The following is a 25,844-nucleotide window of genomic DNA, read 5'->3' on the forward strand; positions in this document are numbered from 1 at the left end:
TCAGAATCAAACCTTGTAATATGAAAACCTCTCCAGCTGTGATGGCAGCGTCTATCACAATTAAGGTAAGTAGCTGTAGTTTAGTTATAATTTTTCTGCTCCATTGTTTTCTTTTTTAATTTCTCTGGAATGTGAGTGCGTGTAGAGCTTCTCTTATTTGTCTTTGGCCTTAGTATAAACAAGAAATAATAACAGGTGACATGCTTAGTGCTGTTTTGTTTCTCAGGCTCCTTCTGTAACTACAGCAGCTTTTGGGTTGGTAATTAATTTTCCAAACCTTTGCAATGATGGCACTAGGTCATGTTGTTTCACTTGAGATAAACTGGACACTCTTGGATGTCAGGAATAACAATAACATCTTATACTGAAAGTGAGCAGACACACACAGAAAATGAATTCCTATACTACTTTTACAACAGAGACATATTCTCTCCCTCCTTATAACAGTATCTTCTGAAGTTGCAGCCTTAAAGTAAATGTTTACATTACAAAATGCACCCTGAATTTGTAATATGCTACTGCAAATGATTTATTGTCACATCTAAGGAATAGATATATGCTGCTTCATTAACTGATCAAAATGAGATTTAGGTATTTGCATAATTTGTTACAATATGTGTTCCTGTACTTCTTGACTGCCACTTATTCCTGCTACAGTGTTTAATCTACACTTGGAGTAATTAAACAAAGACTTAAGTATACACCTGTTGCTGGAATGTAAGTTACACACACACACACACACACACACACACACACACACACACACACACACACGTTAGTAAAGCCCATGACTGCACAAACTACTAAACAGAAAAAAGAATTAGGGAAAAAACATGGTAAAAAGTAAACACTTTCTTCAATTAAAGAAGACAATTGAAAGGAGAGTCTAAAACAAGTTCTCATGAAATAAATGAAAAACGGCCTCAAACTTCCTGTCACAATCCCATGGAGTGTTCTGGAGGGCTCATGCACTGTGGTTCTTTGGAAAAGGACTGGAAAGGCAAGAGAAGCAGTGCATTAAGGGACAGAAGTGCACCAAGTCAGTAGCCTGGGAAAGTTTTATGTGATGATCAGTCACCCCATCACTTCCTGCAGCCTGAGCTCTGTAATACCAGATCAGCCAGTCTGAAAATAACTGGCTTCAAAATTAACCTTATCTAAACAAAATCCATGCCATCTATTACATCACCCAAACAAAGACCTTCCCCCTAAATGGTACATGCCTGAGAAGCCAAACAAATTATAAACCTAAACTTGTCAGGCAAATGCTTTATAAATCACTCAACTTTGCTACTCTACAAACATTTGCAATTTCTTCTGCATCTCCCTCAATACATCGCTTCTTTGCTTCCCTTGTTCGTTACTCTCATTAAATACCTCTTCTGCAGCAAGAAAGTCTTTTACTATGCAAGCCTCAAAGTTGTAGAATCCTGTTCTAAACAAGATGAACTTCACCCAGAATAAAGGCTAGTGTGATTCAAACCATAAAAGTGCAATGAACTTATCCCAATACAGTGATACTCTGTACACCACTTCATGGTACTTACACCACAGAAACCAACCAGACATATAAGACTACTATACTGTGTTACCTGGAGTTGACATATATTATGTTACCTTGCTTAATCTTTTATTAAGTGGTATGTGTACTGTCTTTTAAGTTAATCACCTATTTGTAAATACATTCTGTCAAGCATTTTACACTCCACATTTTTCATTCCTGGAAAGCAGGGTGAGAATAAAGATTCTCCTGTGGTCCAGTCCACTTTTTTGTTAAAAACAAAGAAATGTAAAAGCTTTGCACAATGGCTGCATTTAGTACTTTGTAGTTTCTATCATCTGTAACACTTGGACATCAAGATTTCTGGCCAGCTTACATTTCCATAAAACATATTTGTTCACTCCTTCTAGTCAGGTCAACTCTTGTTAAAAGCATCCCCTTGGTCAATGGTATACCATTAGTCACATCCACATCCATCTCAAACAGTAAGTTTCCCAGTGCAACAAAAGAATATACCATTTTATGACTTTTCACCATATCACAACCATAAATGGACTGCCTTGTGTAAAACCAGCAGTTTCCCTCTTCACCTCTATTGCACTCAATTCACCTCTTCCCCTATCTAAAAGCTACTTGACTATAACATCGGTCTGCCTTGCACATTCTTAGCATTTCACACATCTTTCTCACACTTTACATGAGCTTCACCCTCCTCTTAACTTAAGCACCAACCAACAATGAATACATTTTATGGGTTAAAGCGTCACAGCTAATTTTACTCTCAGACCTCAGTCTTGGGAGACTTTATATTACTGTAACTAATGATATGACAATGTTACATTTAACTTAACCCTCTCAAAGAAATCTTTACTCAAAGGCAGCACAACTTTTTTTTTCTATATGGCAGTAACATGTCAAGTGCAGCTTCCAGGCTCAAATGCAGGAAGCAGCTTCTACTCAAGTTAATGATATGTGGCTGAATTAAATATGTGAAATAACTGGTACTCAGCTATTTTCAACATACTCTGCACTCCATTGTTTTCAGTAGCTGTGGCTTAGAACAGTCAAGCTGGATTAGGCCGCTTACCTGTTCAGCAGAAACAATGAATACATAAATGACTGGATGGATGGCTGACAAGGAACAATGGGCTGCATTCCCTATTGCTAAGATTACTTTTTTAAAATGAAATGTCTGTGTAAGCTTTCACATTTTTTTATTGAATTAATCAATGAAATTACTATGCATGAAATTCCCGAGAATATTTAAAAGCAAATAACTTCTATCAGGCTATATTTAGCACAAACAAGCACTTGAAAGTGAAGTCTCATAACCAACTGCAAACTTAAAACAGAAACACAGAATTTTGCACAGATCACACTGTAAAAATGCAACACCCTTCTATAAGTCCTCCATCACAGACGTTTTGCTATGAATCATAAGTGATTTGTGCAGACAATGAAAAACTATACTGCACCTTACGGCGACTATGTAGCTGAGTGATATTTGCAACACTGCATCCTATACAGGTACCTGCACATTTTCTAAGAAGCTCAGAGCAGCATCCCTTTTGAATCAAACATTTTATGTTACTCAAAAATATATAAACTGCAAATCAGAATTTCAAGCACTTCAGAAGTTACTTTATCCTATATATGACCAATACAAGCTCTGTGACTGCTTTATCATTGTTTCCAAAGTTTGCTGTCTTTCTTAAAGACCATACAAATGCCTTTTTCTAGTCTATTCCCTCTTTTATACCTTTAAAGTCCAAAACTGATATCACAGAAGTCACCTTGGCTACCATGACTATCATTCTCAATCATGTCTCGACTTCCCACCATGTAAAAGGAAATTCACCCCGGGGATCACGTCAGTCGCCCTGCTAGACAGGGGTCCAGGGAAGTAAACAGTGTTGGAAGAAATAGCCAGGGAATTGTTATGGCTAGGCTTGTATAGGCCCTAGGGCTGATAGTCTAGTAACAACCTATGAACCTATAAAAATGGCAGCATACTGTCAGGCTGTTAAATTTCATTATGAGACAAACCTAACAGTCAAAATTCAGCTCTACATTAAACCACCACCTTCACAGCCATTTTTACAATTTCTCTCTCTCTTCAAATACAGATCCCCAAAAAGAGGCCAGGAAATGCAGTATGACCATCAAGTTTGTGCTTGACCATAAGCTGCAAGGAACATTATCAAATACAACTGTATTACAATAGAAGGTAATAAGCAAATTGCCAAAATACTAGAACCCACACCATCCTTTGTCTTAAAAAAATTCATCAGGGACTACCATGAGTCAAAAAAGGATGAAACTAACATAGAAGAAACAGGTACATACATTTATAGTGCCCCTAACTGAATATGCTGTATGCATATTGGTAATTCCAATACTTTCTTCTGCATCTGAAGAAAGAAAAATTGTAAAAATGCCTGACAAGGTGGTGTTTTCATGTAGAGTTGAATCTGCACTATTATGTTAACAAAACTAAAGAGCCTAGCAGTAAATAAGCAGTCAAAGAAAAAAATACATCAACATGAGAAAATCGTACTGCAACACAGAGATAGCAGTTTACAGGGTATAATGTTTATCCTGAGAAGTATTCTACTTAGGTAAAATAGTCAACAAACTAAAATGGTTACAAAAAATGACTCAAAGCCGTGTCATTATACCCTGTATCCTACAGACTGCCTATATGCGACCTGTGTCTGGCATACACGGCCTCCTCAGACCTAAAAGATATTTCTTTAAAGACATGTTGGTCAGATAAAATCAAAAACACAGATTCCAAATATTCTCTCTTGTCCATTAAAATAGCCTCCCCCCACTTGTCGGCCTCCTTAACTGCAATATCATTTCTTTGTAGTCCCCAAAGTGCTTCTCGTTCATCATGAGACATATTGTAAAACTTCTTGAATTTTTTTTCCATAAATGTGACTCATAAATGTCATGAAAAGCACTGATCACAGGCTAGCTAAAGGTATAAAAGTACTTGCTTGTTTACAGACATCTGTTTGTAAAACAGCAGAATCCTTAAAAGTTAACTTTAAATTCACATTCCGCATGAACAATTTCAGTTCAGTGAGTGCATTAGTTATATTATGAGTATTTGCAGGAACAAACTTCAAGCCTTTATTTAATAAAGACAAGTCAGCTGATGTCAGTGTTACACTTGATAAATTAGTAACAGAATGGTTATGTATTGTACCAGTCGATGAGCCTTGCTCCACATTCATGGGCCACTGTGAGTTCTCCCCCTCCTTTTCTGTTGTGAACATCCTCTCTAAGCTCCTGTTTTCTCATAGTTATTTCTTCTGGTAGTTTCAGTTGGACAGCAAGGAAGCCATGCTGAAAACCCATTGCATTACTGTTGGAATCAGTTATCCAAAGGCTGAACAGATGAAACAATATGGGAGGCACCAAATTCATTGTTACTGATCTCAATGGGCAAAATAGCAGTACTATTAATTGGAGGCAACACTGCTGTATTTGAATGATAATTGTTTAAATAATTTTACAGTGTTATTGGCTGTGTTGTTGTAAAAATGAATATCTAAGGATGATGTCATTGATTGCATTTTGCACTGAGGAAGGGTTTCATGTGAGTTCAAAAGTTTTGCTTTTCTTAGTTCATTAAAATCTTTTATACAGTATGTTGCCGAATCCGCTTTTTTTGTTGTTAAAGTTTTTTGTACGAGTTTCTGCTTTAATGTGGCTCTTATTTTTACTTGTGAAACAGAAAATTTGCCCCAGGACTGCCCTCTGAACAGAGGCCTCTCATAAATGCTTTATCTTATGCATGAGTCCCCTCAAATTATACAAGGTATGATCCTAGTTATTCTTATTAGGGGTGATATATAATTATCGACTATGAGATGGAGAAGGTCAATCTATAACCAAATGGAATAGGTTATTTTAAGCAGAACAAGGCAAACTAGCTAGGTTTACAATGGCCCACAAGGGCAGCCAGCCTACTAATTACCTATGAACTTATACTCTGCATATCACAGATATCAAATGTAAATTGAGCAGAAATGCACTTGCCAAGCACCACCTGGAAAAAACAACCAAATGGTATAGGATCATTATGAAGAACCATTTCTTTACTGCACGGGGAAGAAAGACCAGCACTGCAAACTTCAGATAAGCCCAAGACCAATATAGACAGACTTGGAATTTATGACGCAAGAACACAGTGTCCCACTTACATTACTGGAACTGCACTAATACTGAAACTTTAACTGTTTAAAAGTGTAATCTTTACTGTCTTATTTTCAATTGCATCACTTATTTTAGTTTAGGCTTTTTCCATTCAGTTTTTTGTATTTTGCATAAAACTGGTAATCAACACATATAACCAAACATATGGATATCTACTAGGATAGTCAGACTAATTATACAGCCCAGAACTCTGGACCAATCTTTTACCAAAGGCAGACCAGAACGGTAAGACCAGCAGTACAACAGATGGTGAGTGAACACTAAAAGGACTTAAGGTTTATGCCTTACATTGGGTACATCACAACTAATGACTATTTAAAGTACGTAGACGGGTTTTGAGAGTAATCAAGTCACTGTCTTCATAAATTAAATGAAAAACATATGGTAAATTCTGCATATATTAAGTTAAATTTTACAAGTATACAGTAGTGCAGCGGTAGCGTTGCTGCCTCACAGCAAGAGGTTCTCTCGTTCAATTCTCATCTGGAGTGCGGGGAGTGCCTTCTGTGTGGAGTCTGCATGTTCTCCACGCGGTTGGGTGGGCGTTCGAAAGACATGCGTAAATGGGCATGCCTTTGTTGAAGGTTGAACATCGAGCTGGCACCTCAGCGTTCATCAAAAATCTACTGCCAATCAATAGTGGACCAGAGTTCCGCTGCGGCGACCACTAACTGGGAAAAGCCGAAAGACAACAACAACCATCTTTAACAAAAAAATTCCTTCCAAGATTCCTACAGTAATGGAATGGTATAATACTTGCTAAAAACAGTGAGATAGCTACACTTTCCTGTTCCCATGCGCAAAAGGAAAAGGTCTTGACATGTAGACGTAGAGCAGCAGTGACCAACAAAGTCTACCAAGCAAGAAGCTCCAAAATAAAACCTTCTACAGAGTATACAAGGTTAACTGTTCTCACCTCTCACTAACATGCTTTATTTAATGGTACTGTGACTTTTGAATTTTACTTTTTATTATTTTTCTCTTGATCTAATGAAGCTGTCAGTCCCAACAGAAAAATGTATCATACTTAACACAGTTCAGATTCCTATCTTGTGTACTAATGATTGGTACCCAGGCCCAAAAGAAAAAATGTCTAGATAGAGGCACTGCTCCAACATATACATGGAAAGTCCTTTTGAGCCATGACTAGGGAATCCAATGAGTTTCATTTACCAAGATTTTTCTTTTACATATGACTTATCAAGTTTTTTACTTATTTAATTTTCCCCTTAAATAGTCATTTTTAACTTTAAATTGTGTTTATAAATCCTGATCTGAGGAAGCTCTTAACTTCAAGAGTAAAAGCACGCCTTTATTTAGGACCACATATGACTTTCTGGTAACCTTTGGATATAGACAGTGATTAAAAACATGCAACAGAAATGGCAACAGCAGATCCCTGTAAAGTGCGTAACTCACAGCCAACTTTTTTACCCATTTTAAATAAAGAAAAGGATTATCACCATAGAAACTCTGTAAAAGGAGGCCTAAATTGAAATAACTTCCCATAAAAGTTGTTACTTTTAACTACCTGACAGGAATCATTAGCTGTAAAAAAAAAAAAAAAAAAAGATCTCTGTAATAGTCCCATACCTTGCCCTGTAAAAGCAGGTATACCTCAAGAACACCAATAAAAACTATTAAATTTAACTTGTAATTGTTACTAGGATACATAGGTCGCCATCCTTACCATCCTTTAAAACTGTCCTAATGAATTAGTGATATTTTATGTGGCTGGATTTGTTGTTCATACACAAATAATTTAGCCATTTAACAAAGGATTAGGGCAAAGACAGCTGGAACCACATTGACCAATCCAGACTCTTGTGCTAAACTGGGATAAAGCCACAGTACCAGTGAGGCACTCCAGTACAACAAATGATCAGACAATGCAAAATTCCATCCAATAAACCCAGCAGCTTTGCTCCACACCCCAAGTTAAGTGGTAAAATTTAGATGAGCTTCCACTGTACTTAAATTGTAGATCTGATGAAATCTTAAAGATGAAAAGCGCTTAGCAATAAAAAAGGACTTTATAAAACCGTCCAATGGCTTTTTTTATTTTTATTGCACAGTGTTTAACAATACTTTTAGTTGGCTTAGACTGTTTTCAGACCACTAGCACCACAACTTACAGCAACTCGATATGAGGCTCTTCTCCAGCTTTGATTTTTTCTTCAAATGCAGGCAAGAGCAAAATAAAACTGTAGCAACAAACAAATGGGAAATAATATTTTATGCTGCTGTGTAGTCCTGGATAGTTTTCTGGTTTATATATTAGGTTATGAGCAATATGTAGTTGTGAGTAGGTTAGATATTGTGGAGATCTAGTCTGTATAGCGTTTTAAGGTTATGCAATGGTGACTTTTTGTAGGTAGACTGGTGCCAAATCTAGCAATTTTGTTGTAACAGCTGTCTAGCTTCATTTACTGGATGCTATGAAAGTTAGTCGTGAGGTGGGCAGGCACAGTGTAGGGATGGTTGCAAGTTAATTTTTTTTTTTTTTTTTTGTGCTGTCAATATTTACTTCTGTATAATAAAAAAGATTCTGGTGTTTTTTTAACAGTTTGAAGAATGTGTAGAGCAAATTTTAGGTGTTCATCTACTGGGACTCCCAATATCTGATTGTTTTTTTATCTGAGAAATGTTTGGAATGATGGCAATTAGTTTTGTTTTCAGGAATTAGAAGAAGGTTATAAGAATTAAAACACTCCAACATACTTTTTAAAAAAATATTATAAAAACAGTTAATTAGTATTTTAAATATTTTAACTAATGCTGAAACTTTTTCAGTGTTTGGCCCCATCCGACCACACTGTTATACAACTACACTAAAAACTCAATAAGCCATTGGGTCTTCTATAGCATGATTAGCTGAGAGACTTAGGTGGGCACTGGGGGTGAATATTAAAAACTAATTTTTAATTTTAAAGTTATGCTACCATCAAAACAACAATAAAAATAAAGTAAAGCATGATTACGGAATCAAATTATCCAACACAGGTGCAATTCAAATGGGCTGTAGTGATAACCCGCCGCAGCACAATAAGATGCTGCACTGGTGAAATGGATTATCTGCTCATGAGTTTATGTTATCATGTCAGAACAAGACAGCCAGTACACAGAAATGTACCTCTTCTGGCTAACAACAATGGGAATGATTGGTTGCTGCTGGTGGGCACATCATGAAGGGAGATAGGTGAATCTGGCTCAAAATTTGGGTGACATCCAACAGGAGCACTGGGTTTTACACCCATGTTGCACAAGCCTATCAACACATGCTGCCACTCTGCACATATACACTGCTGAGTACATGTGCGGATGCACACACCCTGAGTCACGCAAAGTGCAAGAGAGCTCTAAGAACCATCTTTATGGAAGGGGGTGCTCCAACAAGGGAGGGGCAAGCTGCTCTACAGGACTAACAGCAGGCCTTCTCTCTAACAAACCAACTTTCACCGCTAGGGAATGAATGGGATGAATGGGCTGCATAGGCAGAAAAAAAATGGGCTGTAAAGTTCTAGCCTAACCAGGAGATGTCTGGCTTTTCCCAATGGAAATAACTGGCTAATTGGCTGCAATTATCCGAGTTATCTGCCACTCCTGTAGGGTGGCAGTGAGCATTTGCTGGGTAATACTAAAAAGAAGTTATGTACTTACCATAACGTTCCATGTTTGCAGTCCATCTCACCTATATTCTTGCTGGATTGGTTCGGAGCTGATATTTGACTCCAACTCGGCCTATACTAAAGCTCAAGAACTTTTTACTGGCTCGAGGCTGGCTCCTATCCCATGGTGCCTCACGGCAATTCCCCAGATCTAGTTTGCAAGAAAGTAATAAATACCTATCAGGTAATAATAATAAGATGCTGTAAAAATACAGCAAGGGATTAGAAAACATAATCCATTCCAGGTGGACAATAAAGAGCAAAGTCAGGCAGCCCTAAAACGTGGTCCACTAGATCCCCAGAAACAGGAAGAGGGTTGGAGGGAGGGACGCAAGAATATAGGTGAGATGGACTACAAACATGGAACGTTATGGTAAGTACATAACTTCTTTATGTTATATAGTCCTATCTCACCATAATTCTTGCTGGATGGGACAGCGTCCCTAGCACCTTTATCCTGGGTGGCTCAAGCGAAGAGACTCTTCAGCACAGTGGACCAAAAGGATGACCTGTCCCGAGAGGCCAAATCCAATTCGTAATGAGTGGCAAATGTATAAGATCTTGCCCAAGTAGCTGCTGCACAAATAGTATCAATTGGGAGCCTATATCTAAAGGCACATGAAGTAGCTACAGCCGTAGTAGAATGACCTTTTAGCTTTTAACGGTAATTGTCTACCAGCTTGTTGATAAGCAAAGGATATGCAATTCGAAAGTCATTTTGAAAGAGTAATTTTTGAAACAGGCAAGCCTTTCCTTTTGTCAGAAAAGGAAACAAAAAGTTGATCAGATTTCCTTAATGTTTTGGTCCTGTGTATATAGAATCTGAGTATCCTGAGGACATCTAGCTGGTGACGTCTATACTCTGATTATTCGAGTGGTTTGGAAAAAACACAGGTAGCTCAATTGTAGTATTCAGGTTGTGTTCTGAGCATACCTTAGGAAGAAAGGAAGGGTTTGTCCTGAGAGAGACTCGATCCTTGTGAAAAATAATGTAAGGAGGTGGAATAGTTAAGGCTTGAAGTTCCAAGACTCTCCTAGCCGATGTTATAGCTACCAAGAACAAGCTTTTCCATGATAACAACTTTAAGTCTGATGATGAGGATGGTTCAAAGGGTGCAGACATCAAAGATGAGAGGACTAAATTTAAGTCCCAGGGTTCTAAAGGTTGTTTTATTGGGGGCCTAAGAAGAACTCCTTCTAAGAAGGTTTTACAGAGGGAGTGTTGCATGATTAGATTTCCCGTGAAACCAAAATGGAAATTGGAAATGGCAGCTAACTGAATTCTAACTGTAGCGGCTGCCGCTCCTTCATGAAAAATTGTTGCTAGGAAGGCTAAAATGGATTCTAAAGGAGCTGTATATAGATCTAAGCCCCAGTTCTTAGCCCAAAGGGAAAACCTTTTCCATTTGCTAGAATATTGTTTCTGAGTGGAAGGTTTATGGGATGAAATTAGGATGCGTTTGACTGCTGGGGATAAGGGAATGCACCTGGCTATATGTGGAATTGGAGCAGCCATGCTGTCAATTTGAGGGGTAGAACTGTCCCGATTGATTAATCGGGAGATCTGGAGATGGATCCAGAATCCATGGTTCATCCAAAAGGTAGGGCCACAGGAAAGGAAACCAAACTTGTCGAGGCCAGTAAGGAGCAATGAGGATCAAGGTACTCCTCAATTGTCTTGCTTTCTGTATTACTTTGGGTATGAGTGGAAAGGTAGGAAAGGCATAGAGAAGTCCTGGGAGCCAATCGTGAACTAGAGCATCCCTGGGTGACATCCCCGGATGGAGAATGAAGGCAAAATAGCTGCTACATTTGGTGTTCAGGTGAATGGCAAAGAGATCTCAGCAAGGCTGGCCCCATTTGTGAAAGATCTCTTTCGCAACCACTGGATTCAGGGACCACTCATGAGGCATCAGAATTGCTCGGCTGAGTTTGTCTGCTATTATGCTGGATTTCCCCGAGATATGCATTGCTGTCAGGAAGCATTGAGGATCCATCGCCCATTTCCAAACTCTTAAGGCCTCTCTGCAAAGCAGGTAAGACTAGGTTCCCCCTTGTTTGTTTATGTACCACACGACAGACATATTGTCTGACTGAATCGCTATCATTCCAGTGGGAAGGGAGCTGTGAAGTGCTTGCAACACTCATCTCCAGAACACTGATGTGCAAGTCGTTCTCGTGGTTTTTCCAAGTACCTTGGACTGTCTTTCCCAGATGATGCCCCCCACCCTATCTGTGAAGTGTCCATGGTCAAAACTGCTTTCTCTTGGGGAGGAACAAGTGGACGACCTATGACAAGTTGTTTCATGTGTAACCACCATGTCAGATCCCTTTTGCATGCATTTGTTATTAATATCTGGTGAGACAATGGAAGGTCTTGCATTGACCATTGTGCAAACAGCATCCATTGGAGAATCCTCATATGTAGGCGAGCAAGAGGAACTAATAAGATTGACGGAAGCCATAGTAGCTAGGACTTAAAGGACTACTCTGGCATGGACCCTTTGTTTAATAAGGATCTGATCTGCCTGCATAGAGATTCCACTCTTTCCTGTGTTAGCTTTACTGACATGGTGGCTGTGTCTATTTCTCAGCCTAGATATACAATATGCTGTGAGGGAGATAAAACTGATTTTTGCAAGTTGACAGTGATGCCTGGGCTGGCGCACAAGGATAGAGTCTCGTCCCTGGTCCTTATGAGTTGATTCTTGGTGGTAGCAGTGAGGAGCCAGTCGTCTAGATATGGAAACACCTGGAATCCTTGATTTCTCAAGTGAGCTGTTACCACTGCCATGCATTTGGTAAACACTCTGGGGGCTGTAGTCTGGCCAAAGAGCAGTGTTCTGAACTGAAAATGGCTGGCTCCCAGCCGGAAGCGCAAGTGTTTTCTGGAGCGTCTGTCCATTTTGATGTGGAAGTATGCATCCTGGAGATCGATTGAGCACATCCAGTTGTCTTTCCCAATAAAGGGAAATATCGACTGCAGAGTGACCATTCGGAACTTTGATTTTCTTACATGCTTGATGAGCCTGCTGAGATCTAGAATTGATCTGCAGTCCCCTGTTCTTTTTGGAACTAAAAAGAATCGAGAGTAAGTTCTGGATCCTGCTTACTCTGCACGGACTTCTTGGATGTCTCTCTTTTGCAGCAACGAGATGACCTCTGATGTTGCACGGTCTAGTTGGATGGGTGGTACATCTGGAAAAGATCGGTTTGTTGGGGGTTCAGAATAAAAGGGAATCAGGTAACCTCTGGATATTACTTTGTGTACCCAACAATCTTGAGTGATAGTTAGCCAGATGCTTGGGTACAGTGATATACGACCCCCGACTCCCTCCAGAGACAGACAGTCGGGCAACCCTTCAGGGTCGATAGAAGGGATGAGCAGAGAAAGCTTCTCTGTCTCCCTGATGTTGCGGACCTCCTCTGCTGTCATGGCGGCGTCTTCCATTATATCTTCCCCCTCTGCCCCTGGGGGAGGATTCACCTTGTGCCTGAGGAAAACGTTTTTGGGATTTGCAGAACCACATTTTCCCTCCTTTTTTACCCTTGGGATAGGGTCTGGATGGGAGAGAGAAATGGACCCCATTGGCAGATAAGGTTTTTCCTTCCTGCTTGCACCTAGTCAAAGTCTCTTTCACTTGGGGTCCAAAAAGAGATGAACCATCAAAGGGAACGTTAGTGAAGGAAGACTTGAAGGATTCTACAAAATTACAAAGACACATCCACGAATGTCTCCTGAGGGATATTCCTGCTGTGGCTGCGCTGCTCGCTCCATCTGCCGCATATGAGATCAGCCTCATGGAGGAGTTAGCTATGGAAGTAAGGGTGGAGAGCTCAGTGGAAACCTTGTCCATGGAACCCAGAGCTACTGAACTCTGGAGGGTATCTCCTAACTCTTTCAGGAGATCCCTCTGAAGATGAGTGAATTGAATCAGGTAACTCAGCAATCTTAGTGTAAATGCTGCTGAAGAAAAAGTACGCTTCCCATACCTATCCAATGTCCAGGACTCCTTGTTAGGAGGATGGATATTAGAAGACGTCTCAGATAATTCCTTCTTAGTGACCGCTGCTACCACTATAGCATCAACTGGAGCTCCCTTGCTAAGGAAAAACTTGTCCTCAAGTGTTGTCATAAATTTGTTTGGCCTCCTCGGGACAGCTTCCTCTGAATCTGGAGAGGTCCATGATTTCCGTGAAATGACCCCCAAACATTGGTCATAAGGTGGTGTCACCCAAGAGGTGGAAGGCTGGGAGCGAAAGGCTTCAAGATACACCGATTCATCCTCAGTAGGGTTAGAGGTCTTCCAATCACCTCTCTGTCTAAGGATTTCTAGGATGTCAGAAAAGGAGACATCCTCAGAGGGAGATCTAGGGGACCCTTCTGATTCCTCTAAATCAGTGTCTGATGTGACAGACTCAGGGGAGCTGACATGTTTCCTCTTACATAACCTCTTCAGAGGGAACTCTCCAGTGGGATAATCTGGGGAGGTCTCGGAAGAGGAGGCACCTCCGATGGGGGCTACTTTGGCCTCTGGTCCCCTACGCTGTGGGGGTGACAGGGGAAGAGGTTGCTACCTGCTGCTGGTGGGACACAGGTTCCAAAGGAATGGCTTTGGCAGACAATAAAGCCTTCTCTATAGCTTCGAAAGCCCCCCCCCCCCCCGCTCAGAAGAAGACCTCCGCTCCAAGGGGGCGGATGGTCAACTCCTAGCAAGAGGGAACGGCTCTGAAGCAGAAGTGGGAGCCAAGGCTCTGAGAGGGAGGGTCGGTTCTGAAGAGAACCCAGGGTGACTGTCCCCCTTGGAGTCGACACGAGAGCATCGGCTCCCAGAACCCTTGGCTCCAGACTGAGCCATTGAGGATAGAGTAATTGGCTCCGAGGAAACAGGCTGAATCCCAGGAGCCGAAGGGTTGAAGACAGAGGAACCTGATGTAATAGGCTCCGAGAGCGAAGCAGTCAGAGGAGGAACAGTGATCGGTACGGGGGATGGCTCAGAGACCTTTGGGTCTGGAGGGGTCAATTTTATAGCCAGAGTTGGATCTGAAAGCAACCTCTTCACCAGCCTCTCAATGTCCTCATCTGATGGGGTCCTGGAGGATCTGGTGGAGACTGAAGGAGACTTCCTTCTCTCCAAAATAGATCTCAAATTAGGAGATAGTCTCGATGTTGGGCAAAATCTTCAGTACCAAAGACTGTCTCAGAACCAATGGAATGGACTGCACCGAAGATAAAGCAGAGTCAGAACTGGAACTCCTTGGTTCCGACACTTTAGACTTTTTGGTCAGCTCCGAAGTCGGGGCCGATGACTTTCTCTTTGAAGATTTTGGAGCTGCCTGACCAAGTTCCAGCTGTTCCTGGAATGAACTGGTCATGACACCCCTGTCAATAAGTTTTCTCTTCCTTTTGTTTAATACTCTTGTACTAAAAGCGTGACAGAAGGTGCAAGGTTCCTGTAAATGGACTTCACCCAGACAATATACGCAACTGGTGTGGCTGCCCATAAGAAACATTTTCTGCGCACACCTGTCGCATTTTTTAAAGCCCGAAGGGCGATGATCCTTGTGATCCTTGTCTTTATCGTTAGACATAGTTAAACACTAAAACAAAAATGTAAGGAAGAATAAAAAAAAAAAAAAAACTTTTTCTAACAGTCTCATACACACATAGGGAGGAAAGGCCCTCTAATTTAAATGGGCCGTACAGTCCTAAGGGGTGAATAGGGGTTGAAAACTTTCAAAAACAGTCGCACAATATAAAAGAAACTATTAAAATATATACAAGATAGAAAAAGGTGGTAGAAAAAGAACTAAAGTAAAAAATCATTTTACTTAGCCAACGAGCCAGTAAGACACAACCTTGAAGCTTTCGCAGCAAACGAGATCTGGGGAATTGCCGTGAGGCACCATGGGATAGGGGCTAACCTTGAGCCAGTAAAAATCTCGCGAGCTTCAGTATAGGCCGAATCAGAGCCGAATATTGGCTCCGAACCCATCCAGCAAGAATTAAGGCGAGATAGGACTATGTAACGTCAGAAGTTTTTGGTGTTTTTATTTTTATATTAACAACATTAAGCAAGTTAGACAAAAAATTCCTTGTTTCATGTGCAACTCAACAGTACTGGTTTAAATAAACTGCTTTCCATAGTAATGCACTGTGTAATTACAGAGTTGTTGTTTTTCTTTCGGCTTTTCCTGGTTAGGGGTCGCCACAGCAGAACTCCGGTCCGCTAATGATTGGCAGTCGATTTTTATGGTGCTGAGGTGCCAGCCCAACCTTCAATGAAGGCACGCCCATTCACGCATGTCTTTCGAATGCCACTCGACCACGGGGAGGACATGCAGACTCCACATAGAAGGCACTCCAGCCGAGAATCGAATGGGAGAACCTCTTGCAATGAGGCAACAATGCTACCGCTGCACCACAAGGAATCAAATCCAAGAGTAAAGAATAAAGCTCATTAGGCATTCACAGCTTTAATTTTCTCTGCAATACTAACAGTCAAGTACAAGGTATGATACATGCGTTCTTGTATTTAAAAATGTAAACAGCTGCAAATTTTAATAGATGTGTAGAATTTATAACAGCTAATAATAAGGAACCGTTTACTGCTGCCATGCCCACTGTTTCCTTGACAAAATGAATTACTTCAACATGGTATAGAAAGAATAGTTGTGTAAAATCTTACCATAATCATAGATGTCCTTTTCTTCTACATGTTGCAATATTCATAACATATGGGAGTCTGCCTCTGACTGACTCGTATGTCCAGCCAGTATACCAAGGTCTAAATACTACTGCAAGGTACGTGCGATGTCGCACATCACTCAGCGTACGTTGGCCATAAAGAGACATTGGGTATAAAGCAGATGTCATCAAGTACCTACCTCAGAACTGAATGCTGCAAAGCACAAGCCTGATAGTGAGAAACATGTAACCAGGTACCAGGCAAGCATCAGGGCGGAAGGCAATACTGCAGCATACAGAAAAGATGGACATCTATGGTTATGGCAAGATTTTACACAATTATTCTATGTCCTTGTATTCATATGCTGCAGTATTCTTAACATGAGGAAGAAAGCTGAAGCTCATGCAGAGGAGGAAATGGGAGGAGGAGCAGAAACATATTCCACAAAACCATGGAGAACAGTTCTGGCAAATCCCCGCTCTGGACCTGGAAATTACATCCAATTTGTAGTGCTTGGTGAAGGTATGAATCCTTTAAAGAAGCCCCCAGAAGAGGACACTGCCCTAGTAGAGTGTGCCCTTACAGGAGGAGACAGATCCTTTCCTTTGTCTGAGCAGCAGAAAGATATGGTTTTAGAAACCCATGAGGAAATAGTTTGCTTGGAAACAGGTTGGCCCAGGGCTCTTAGCTGACAGAAGACAAAATCTGTCAGACTTACGGATGGGGGAACACATGATCCTGGGAGGGGATCAGGGAAGACATTTGGAGGTTGATGGAGGTTGATGGTAAACCCTAGCCCTCTCAGAAGGGACATTGTGTAGGAAAGATTATCTAGGAATATTTCTGGAGATGGGGCCTGGCGAAGCAGGTCATACAAATATGGAAATATCAGTATGTCCTGCAGTCTCCAGTGGGCTATAACAGGGGCTAAACATTTTGTGAATACCCTTGATGCCGTAGACAGACCAAAGGGCAAAGTACATAGCTGAAAATGAGAGGAAGCCACAGAAAAGCAAAGACATCTCCTGAACCACCAATGAATGGGGATGTGAAGATAGGCATCTTTTATGTTCAATGACACCATGAAGGCTTGGAGAAGAATAAGAGGGAGTAGAGGAGGTAGAGTCAGCATGTGAAAGGTGGGAACTTTTAGAAAAGTGTTTAAATAGGAAAGGTCTAGGATGGGCCGCCAAGGGCCATCCTTTCTTAGGACCAGAAACATCCTGGAGTAAAATCCTTTTCCTCTTTAGTTGGTTGGCACCTCCTGGATAGTGCCCTGAGAAAGAAGAGAGGCGATGAATAGTGGAAAGAATTTCAATTGGTCCTGTGGGGGTTGTGGGATGCCCTAGTCCTGAGTTATCTGTTTCCAAGCTGGGAGGGAAAGTGAGGTGAAGAGAAAGGGGGAAGATAGATCTGGGACCTGGTAGTCTCAGACTACCTGGTTTGGCATGAAAAGGCCATTTTTTAGAGGATGGGAAGAAGAAGAATTAGAAAAAGCCTGTCTTCTAGCATCCCTCTTCCCTTTGGGTAGGACAGATTTAGTTGTCTTCCTAACAAAGGTGGTTCTGGCTGGGTAATTTCTTTGGAAGCAAGGACCAGAGGGGACAAAAATGTATTAAAATCCTGGATTTCCTTCCCCTTTTCCTGAAGAGTTTTAAATAGATCTGCAGCTGCAGTGCCGAATAAGGCTTTGTTATCCAGAGAGGCATCTATGAGCTTAGCTTTGATATCATCCAGTTAGGGTTGTAGGCTAAGCCATGAGTACCTTCTCAGGACTGACCCAGTAGCTGCAGCTCTAGCAAAACCCTCCACTACATCATAACTACATTTGATGGAGTACTTAGTAACCTGGGAGCAGGAATTAAGAATGCTGGAAAGCTTGGCTTTGTTGGGAGAATCTGGAAGCTCTGACAAGAGTTTCACTGCATTTGCCACAACAGCCAGGAAATATTTGGCCATGTGTGTGATAATTCACTGCTCTAAAGGCCAAGGTTGCAGAAGTATACACTTTTTTCCACAGTCTCTCCATAACCTGCCCTTATCAGAGGGAAGCAGGAAGGTGGAGAGTTAAAGTTTGGAAGATTTATCTGCTGCCACTGACATAGTAGCTGGGTCATCTGAAAGTGCCTTAAAAAGGAACTTGGCATCCTCAGGCACCTTACAAAATCTGTCAGGGTGCTTGGGAACTGGGGGCTCGGAGTCTGAGCACTTGGAAGCTGCAGTAAAGGCATCCAAGAAAGCTGGCAGGACTGGAGAGATGACTGAAGGATTAGGAGATTTCATCTGTAGGAGGTCACAGTACCTCTTCTGAATCAAAGAAACCTGGCAGCAATCCCACATAAAGAAGTCCTGTATCTTCAAAATGGTCTCTCAAAAGGAAATATCCTTCCCAGGGGAATCTGTACCATTAGAGGGAGGCATAACCCAGAGGAGAAGCAATTTGAATAGAATATGTCAGAGATTCATCCCATGATGAATTGAGCTCCTCAGAAGAGACATCTTCTGCAGGTCTCTTCAACGGGATAGAAGGAGGTACCAGAAAAGTAAGGGGCTGATGACTGGCAGAGGACCATGAAGGCATTAAAGAAGCCTTGGGTAAAGGCCTGCCAGTCAGGACTTTGATCAGAAGCCTGGCCATGAGAAGCCAGAGAAACAGGTTTAGTTTTTAGTTTCTTCTTCAGCCAGGTGATGAAAGGCAGGAGGGACTGACATTGGGTGGCATTCCATAATGTCTGGAAGAACATCTTCATGTACAACCATCTGTGTGATGCCCGGAAGGCCTTCAGAGATGACCAGCCATGGTTGCCCCCCCCCACAATCCCAAATCAGATACCTGAGCATCTTTCTGGAACATGTCTACAGATTCCTTGACGGCTTCCACCGTGGTACCCATCAAGGGAGGCTATGCAGATTCTGCATTGGCCTCCGGGCCTACATCAGCCTCAGGAGGGATGCCCGGAGTAGAGGGAGCAGCTGTAGGATCAGGCAGAGGCTTCTTGGCCTTCTTGAGCTGTGGTTCTTCTGAAGGACCTGACATCAGTTACATGTCTCAAGCTAAGGGCTTAAGGTGCTGATTCTCCAAATATAACTTAAGGGACGCAAGGGGGTTATGGAGGGTTTTAGGAACAAATGCCTTGTAGATAGTGCAGGACATGTGATTGTGGTCTAGGCCTAAGCAAATTAAGCAAAGCTCGTGGGAGGAGTCTTTGTGTGGAATTTGCCCTCCACACTGACACTTGCCCTTCTTATCTGACATGACTCACAACAAAAAAAAAGTGAACACGGTAACCAAATGAAAAAGAAAAAAACCAACAGGTTACTTATCTGAAGCACAAACATGAGTTCTGTGGCAAGTGACAACTGGAGCTGGCAGTCAGACAGGCGGCAGAACAGTTCTGAGGTAGGTACGCACTGACATCTGCTTTATACCCGATGTCTCTTTATAGCCGACATACTCTGAGTGATGTGCACCATTGCAAGTACCTTGCAGTAGCATTTAGACTTTGGTATACTGGCCAGATGTATGAGTCAGCCGGAGATGGACTTTGTGGATCATGTTATGAATACTGCAGCATATGAATAGAAGGACAACTGTGTGTATTCTAGCACATGGTTTGAAAAAGAAAACATATCTATGTCTTGAAATCTACCTAACCTAAGTGGATTATGCTGAACCACAGCTGCTGCTATCCTTAATTTTTTTTTCTGACACTGATATTTGGACTTGGAAATCTGTAACTTCAGTGGAGTAAATAAAAGAACTATCATTGTCCTTTTTTCTGTTTACCTAGGAATGTTATTTGGATTTGGGAAATTCTAACTTGTGGAGAATGGATTTCTAAACCACTGACATTATGGACTTCATTTTCATTCTGAGGCTTCAGTTGACTACAATTAGCAATTGCAAATAGCAGCAACAGATGTGGTTTCAGATGTTGTTTCATCATTGGCTATCTATATGAAACATTTAGCTTCCATTTATATATGCAGTGCAGTATTGCACATAGAATCAGTCATTTTAAAAATAAAGAAATTGCTTTTGTTTACTTGTAAAAGCCTGTTCTCCTTTTTTCCCCACTTTTCCCAAATGCAACTTCCTATCTTACCTACATCCTCTATCCTTTCAAACCATTCTATTGCTTACATTTTAGAAAAATAAGACAAATTTCTAGGACAATCTAATTCTCTTTCTTCTCAGAAAACACTTCCTTCATCTAGCTTTCTGACTCCACCACCACTAAATACCCTAAAGCCCTGCAACATCTAGCTTCCTTCTTGATTCCTACTTCCCCACTATATTCTATCAATAAAATACAGATCACTTCACTTAATTGTGCTACTCCTCAGTTTATCCTCCATTCTCCTCCTCCTACTGAAACTCCCCTCATCTTACCAGGACTCAATAATAGCTCTCAACATCTCTCCAACTTTGTCCCAACCACCTATCCATACTTCGTCCCTAAACTTTCCACATATCACACCATACGAATTTAATGCCACCCCTTACATTCACCTCAAATATAGAATGATTAACTCCATTTCAATTGAAATCAAAATGAAATGAAGTGGAAAAAAACCTTTCCAAAAATAAATAATCAATAATACCTCAATAAACTTAAATCCTCCTAGTAGGAGACATTTTCCCTATTCCTGGCCCTAGCTATCACAACCAACATCAAGACAATTATCTTTCACACACTACTCTAACCCCACAACAATCAACCCGAACACTGGTAATCTAACTTTTGCCGTTAAAAATATTAGAAGCATAAGAAAAAAACAATTACTGAACTACATGCCTGGATTACCCAACACAAGTCTGATATTCTTGTCATAACTGAAACTTTGTTTAAATCCAACAAAAATGACTGTGAAATTACACCCCAGCTACAACCATCACCCGTAATGACCATATAAAGAAGAAAGTAAATGGCATTACTTTAACATTTCCCAACAACTTCCATATTTCCCCCTACAACAAACCAATACAAAAATTCAATTCAGCAGAGCTTCTTAAAACTTTCCTGAAAATAAGCAAATATAAATTAATGTCTTCTACATCCTGCTGGTGACATTTCAGCTACAATGGAAAATATCTTTCAATGGAAATCCAGAATGATTCCACAAGGAAGAATATTACTAGCTGATATCAGTTTCAATTGGTTGGTTATAATCTCTAACTCCCCTACATGTAGCATGAACTTGCACAGTTTCACACAACTAAAAGCCCCACATATTATAGCAAGACATCAAATTCCTTATTAGACTGAATCCTAATATCAGACCCTAGCAAATTCACCACCACAGTTATAATGTCAGACTCTCTGAGTGACCATCTCCCAATCTATACAACCAGACATCTCACACATTAAATCCAAGCATGTTTATAAAACAATAAACAAAGTCCAAGTTTAATACAGAATTATTCATTATCACCTTATCATCTATTAACTGGAATATCCTAAAAATCCTCCCCTTCGATGAAGCTGCAAATGAGTTCAACACAACTTTCCTAAACATCATTACATCTCACAGAAGGAAGACACTAAAAACAAATAATGCAATTTGGCTATCTAAAAAAAAGAATAGAATGCTAAAGCAGGACAGAGAAAAAGTGATGAAAGAATGGCAAAAATATTAAACACTGTAAAATCTTGAAAACTTCAGAATGTTCCACAACCGTAGTAAAAAGCAAATAAATGAAGACAAAAAAACTACCACAACTTTTTTAAATAATAGTATACAAAACCGTAAACAATTCTTGTCAGCCATTAAAGATATTATCCCAGCTAAAAATTAAACACTAACCATCTCCCAATATTTCACCTCTTGAAACTACAATAGAATTCAACTCTTATTTCATGGATAGTATAGGGTTCCTAATCAAGGATTCCCCAACATCAAATTCTAACCCTGCCCAACAGCCACATATGACTACATCCACTTTCACCTTCAAACCTGTGACCACATCTTATATAAAATTACTCAAACCATGCTCTACTTCAGCAGATGACCATCCGAGCGAATGTACTTTAAAACAGCAGGCAACAGCATTGCCTGTCCTGTCTCAAGCATTATAAATAGGTCATTCCAAGAATATTATGTTTCCTTTCTCTGGGGAAAAAATCAAACATTATCCTTCTACAGACAGGAAGAAATTCAACAGACATTACTAACTTTAGACATATAGTAATCTTAGATCCTCCATCTCGAAAATACTTCAAAAGTGTATTTAAAAACAATTGCTAAACTATCTCCTGCAGGAAGAACAAATGTCCCCCACACAGCATGGCTTTTGTCCCTTCCATTGCACTAGCACTGCACTTCTAACTTTTACAGATACTGTCAATAAAGCTAGAGATAAAGGCAATCTAGTCTCTTCCTTATTTTTAAACTTGTGTAAAGTATTTGACACAGTCTGTCACAGAAAACTTCAAATGTCCTCACTAGGTCCATCTCAGCCCACCCTTCTGTGGTTCAAAAGCTACCTGTCCAATAGGTATCAGTCAGCAAGATGGCACTCCACCCTGTCTTCATAGCTCCCATTCATCACTGCTACACCACAAGGCTCTATACTTACTCCCCTACTCTTTAACATTCTCAAAAACACTCACCGCACATCAACAAAACAAGCCAACCTAGTACAATGTGCAGGTGACTCCACTCTCATAGGCACATCTCCAAAAAAAAAAAATTACTCCAGAAGCTTTAACAGACACTGAAACATGGCTTTGTGACTCACAACTCAAGCTCAACCCCCAAATACAATTACTTTTTCACCAGAAACCTTTCTCATGAAAAATAAATCCATCTCTTAATAATACAACAATTGAAGTCACTTCTCCTATCAAATTATTAGGGATGACAGAGGATAATAATCTTAAATTTGACTTGCATATACAAAATTGCATAAAAAGAATAACCGAAAACTAGGGATGCTTTACAAAACCAAACACTTATTCATCAATGCAACTAAAACTGCACTTGTTACTAGTGACCTCATATCCTCACTACTTTATGGCACTTCCACCCCCAACTGCCTTCCAGGCATGACAAAAATCAAAACTTGAGCAATACTATAATAAAGTAGCTATACTTAAAGCAAATACTCTTTTCAGAACCTACCACTATATAGCACCAAAAACCATAAATTGGTTTAACTACCCCATCAACTAATATACAGAGCATTTTACCACCTATAAAAGCATTCAGCATCCATCTGCCTGGCCAATAATAAACACCCTTTTACAATCAGTCATTATGATCCAATAACCAAAAACTCCTTCACATCCACAAACACATCAAATCTGCTAGGCATGGTTTGTACTCCTACATTGCTGCTAAAGACTGGAACTCATTACCTGCATCCATCAGGTCAATACTCTCCCGCAGTCCTTTAAAATCATTCTGAAAGACTTCCTAGTAAAAATCTGGCTCTGTTCTTGCTCAACCCCAGGATATACTATGTCCATAAATATGAATAAGTACCTGTTCATTTCCTACACCTCCATAATTCTCCATTCTTCACTCACTTCTGTTCCTCAATCAATTTCTCTCCTGTGACTCTCTCTCTAAATATGACATGACCCTATTTTTTTCTCTCACTTCATATTGCAATTCCTGTTTGTATTATACTAACTTACTTTTAATGTGCATGTCAACTGGCTAAAATTTCTCTAAATAATTAAATGAGCATATAAGTTGCATTTATTCTTAACCACTGTTTTCATATGTCCTTCTTTTTTTCTTCTTCTTTCGTTTTTTTCCCGGTTAGGGGTCACCACAGCGGATCACCTGTCTGCTCAAGATTGGCAGTGGAATTTTACAGTGTTGAGTTGCCAGCCCAGCACCCAACCATCCACAGAAGGCACACACATGCACTCACTCACACCTAGGGCCAATTTAGAGTGTCCAATCCAGCTATAGCATGTCTTTGGGATGTGGGAGGAAACCAGAGCACCCAGAAAAACCCACGCAACCACAGGGAGGACATGCAGACTCCGCACAGAAGGCACCCCAGCCAAGGATTGAACCGGAGAACCTCTTGTTGTGAGGTGGCAACGCTAACCACTGCACCACCGCGGCTGCCCTATTTTCATATGTCCAGTTTGGTATAATTATTTAATCTATAAATGGTTTTGTATTATTTTGAAGATTGCAAAATTATTGCTCTTAAAATAGGATTGTAATACTTTGGAGTTCTTTTCCCTGGGCCATCGCTAAAACTGGGTACCTACTCAGTTGAATTTTCACAGTAATCAAATGTCAGTAAATAAATTAACTAATTTAAAAATGGTATCCTCACAGCATAGATGCAACTGTTGGCATCAAAAGTTTTTCAAGGGAGACTATTTGGCCATCAGCCATTATAATTTTACTGATAATCAGGGTAGATTTTTTTACAGACTCAGGTTGATTAAGAAAAGAAAAAACATTACCAAGCATACTAGTACTGTGTTCCCAATAGCTGATAAACATTCCTAGTCAAAAATCAGAACATGTCACAAAACATGTCTGTGCAAATTAGATTTCCAAAAGGTATGTCCCAACTCTGAGAGATGAACCATGGATAATGGGATTGGATATGGCAAAAATGAAAAAAGAAAAGAAAAAACTACCAGCAAAACAAAAATATAATAAAAATGGGAACACAAATTAATTTCTATAAAACTATTCCAGCTGAATGCATTCAGTTAAAACAATAGAATCATTTTTTTACATCACAAACACTGCAACTCACTAGTTTGCAGCTTCTAAGCCATTAAAATGCATCTTCACTAAAATGTTAATGAAAACATAAGAGAATGTAGCCCCTTGCCTCATGGAATGCACACACAAATATAAGAAAGCGATTCCTAAACTAACAATACATCCCAGTCATGCCTTTACTTGTATTCTGCAAGTATGGAACAGGTATTGCAAAGAGAAAGCAAATTGGTCTTACACTCCAATCAACTGTGCTTCGAATCTCCCGTTCCACATCGCTCCTCAGGGACAAAGGAGTGGTTGGCTGGGCGACCCACAATTGTGTACCAGACTTGGCAATAGCTTTTCTGAGAAGAAATAGAAAAAAAGACAATTGTTTTTAAAACATTCTGTGTAAACAAAGGCAAATAAATACATACATACATACATTTAACTTAAACTTGTGTTTAGAGATTATGTAACACTAAAAGACATGACTTAATATATGACACAGTAAGTATCATTCTGCATTAATTCCCATGTAGTTTAGTAATCTTCACATGGAAACTCTGTTACTAATGCTTCACACCCTTGACTGTACACTACTGCTCAAGCAGCTTATGGAGAAAATTGAGGCATCTCAATTTCTTTTACATTGTGCTACAAACATAAAACACTACAAGTCACTGTGCATTACAGCCATTTGAAAGGAACCACAACAATACCTCTGTACAAATGTAGAATACACACAAAATCATGTACCAAACTGCAACAGTTATCTAACCAGAGGTCACAAATCCCAAGAACAGTACACAAGTCAAGGCAGCATATCTGCCTACATTTTGATCATATTACATATAAAGTGGAAAGTGTACTACAGTAATGCAAGTCTGTACTAGCCTGCATTGTAAATGCGATAAAAAATTAAAAAATAAATACAATACCAAGGATGCACATTCCCACTGTTGCATTCTCTATTGAGAGCATTGACCTCCCACAACAGCACTGGCTTCAGGGGAGCAGGGTCGTCTTAAGGGTTTATATCATTCACACCTTTCATGAATCAACTGATAC

The 25,844-nt window shown here is 40.2% G+C and overlaps 1 protein-coding gene across 1 annotated transcript in view; it reads right to left on the reverse strand.

The window, feature by feature from the left end:
* The window catches only part of LOC122811072 (diacylglycerol kinase zeta-like), a 3,109,428-nt gene that overhangs the window by 2,075,578 nt on the left and 1,008,006 nt on the right, over positions 1-25,844 (reverse strand). The window contains exon 3 of the mRNA XM_044082630.1: positions 25,030-25,138. Coding sequence (XP_043938565.1) covers positions 25,030-25,138 — 109 coding nt within the window. The remainder of the gene's footprint in view (positions 1-25,029; positions 25,139-25,844) is intronic.

The sequence above is a fragment of the Protopterus annectens genome, chromosome 9.part0 (assembly GCF_019279795.1).
Source record: "Protopterus annectens isolate FY-2018-M chromosome 9.part0, PAN1.0, whole genome shotgun sequence".
Classification (NCBI taxonomy): domain Eukaryota; kingdom Metazoa; phylum Chordata; order Ceratodontiformes; family Protopteridae; genus Protopterus; species Protopterus annectens.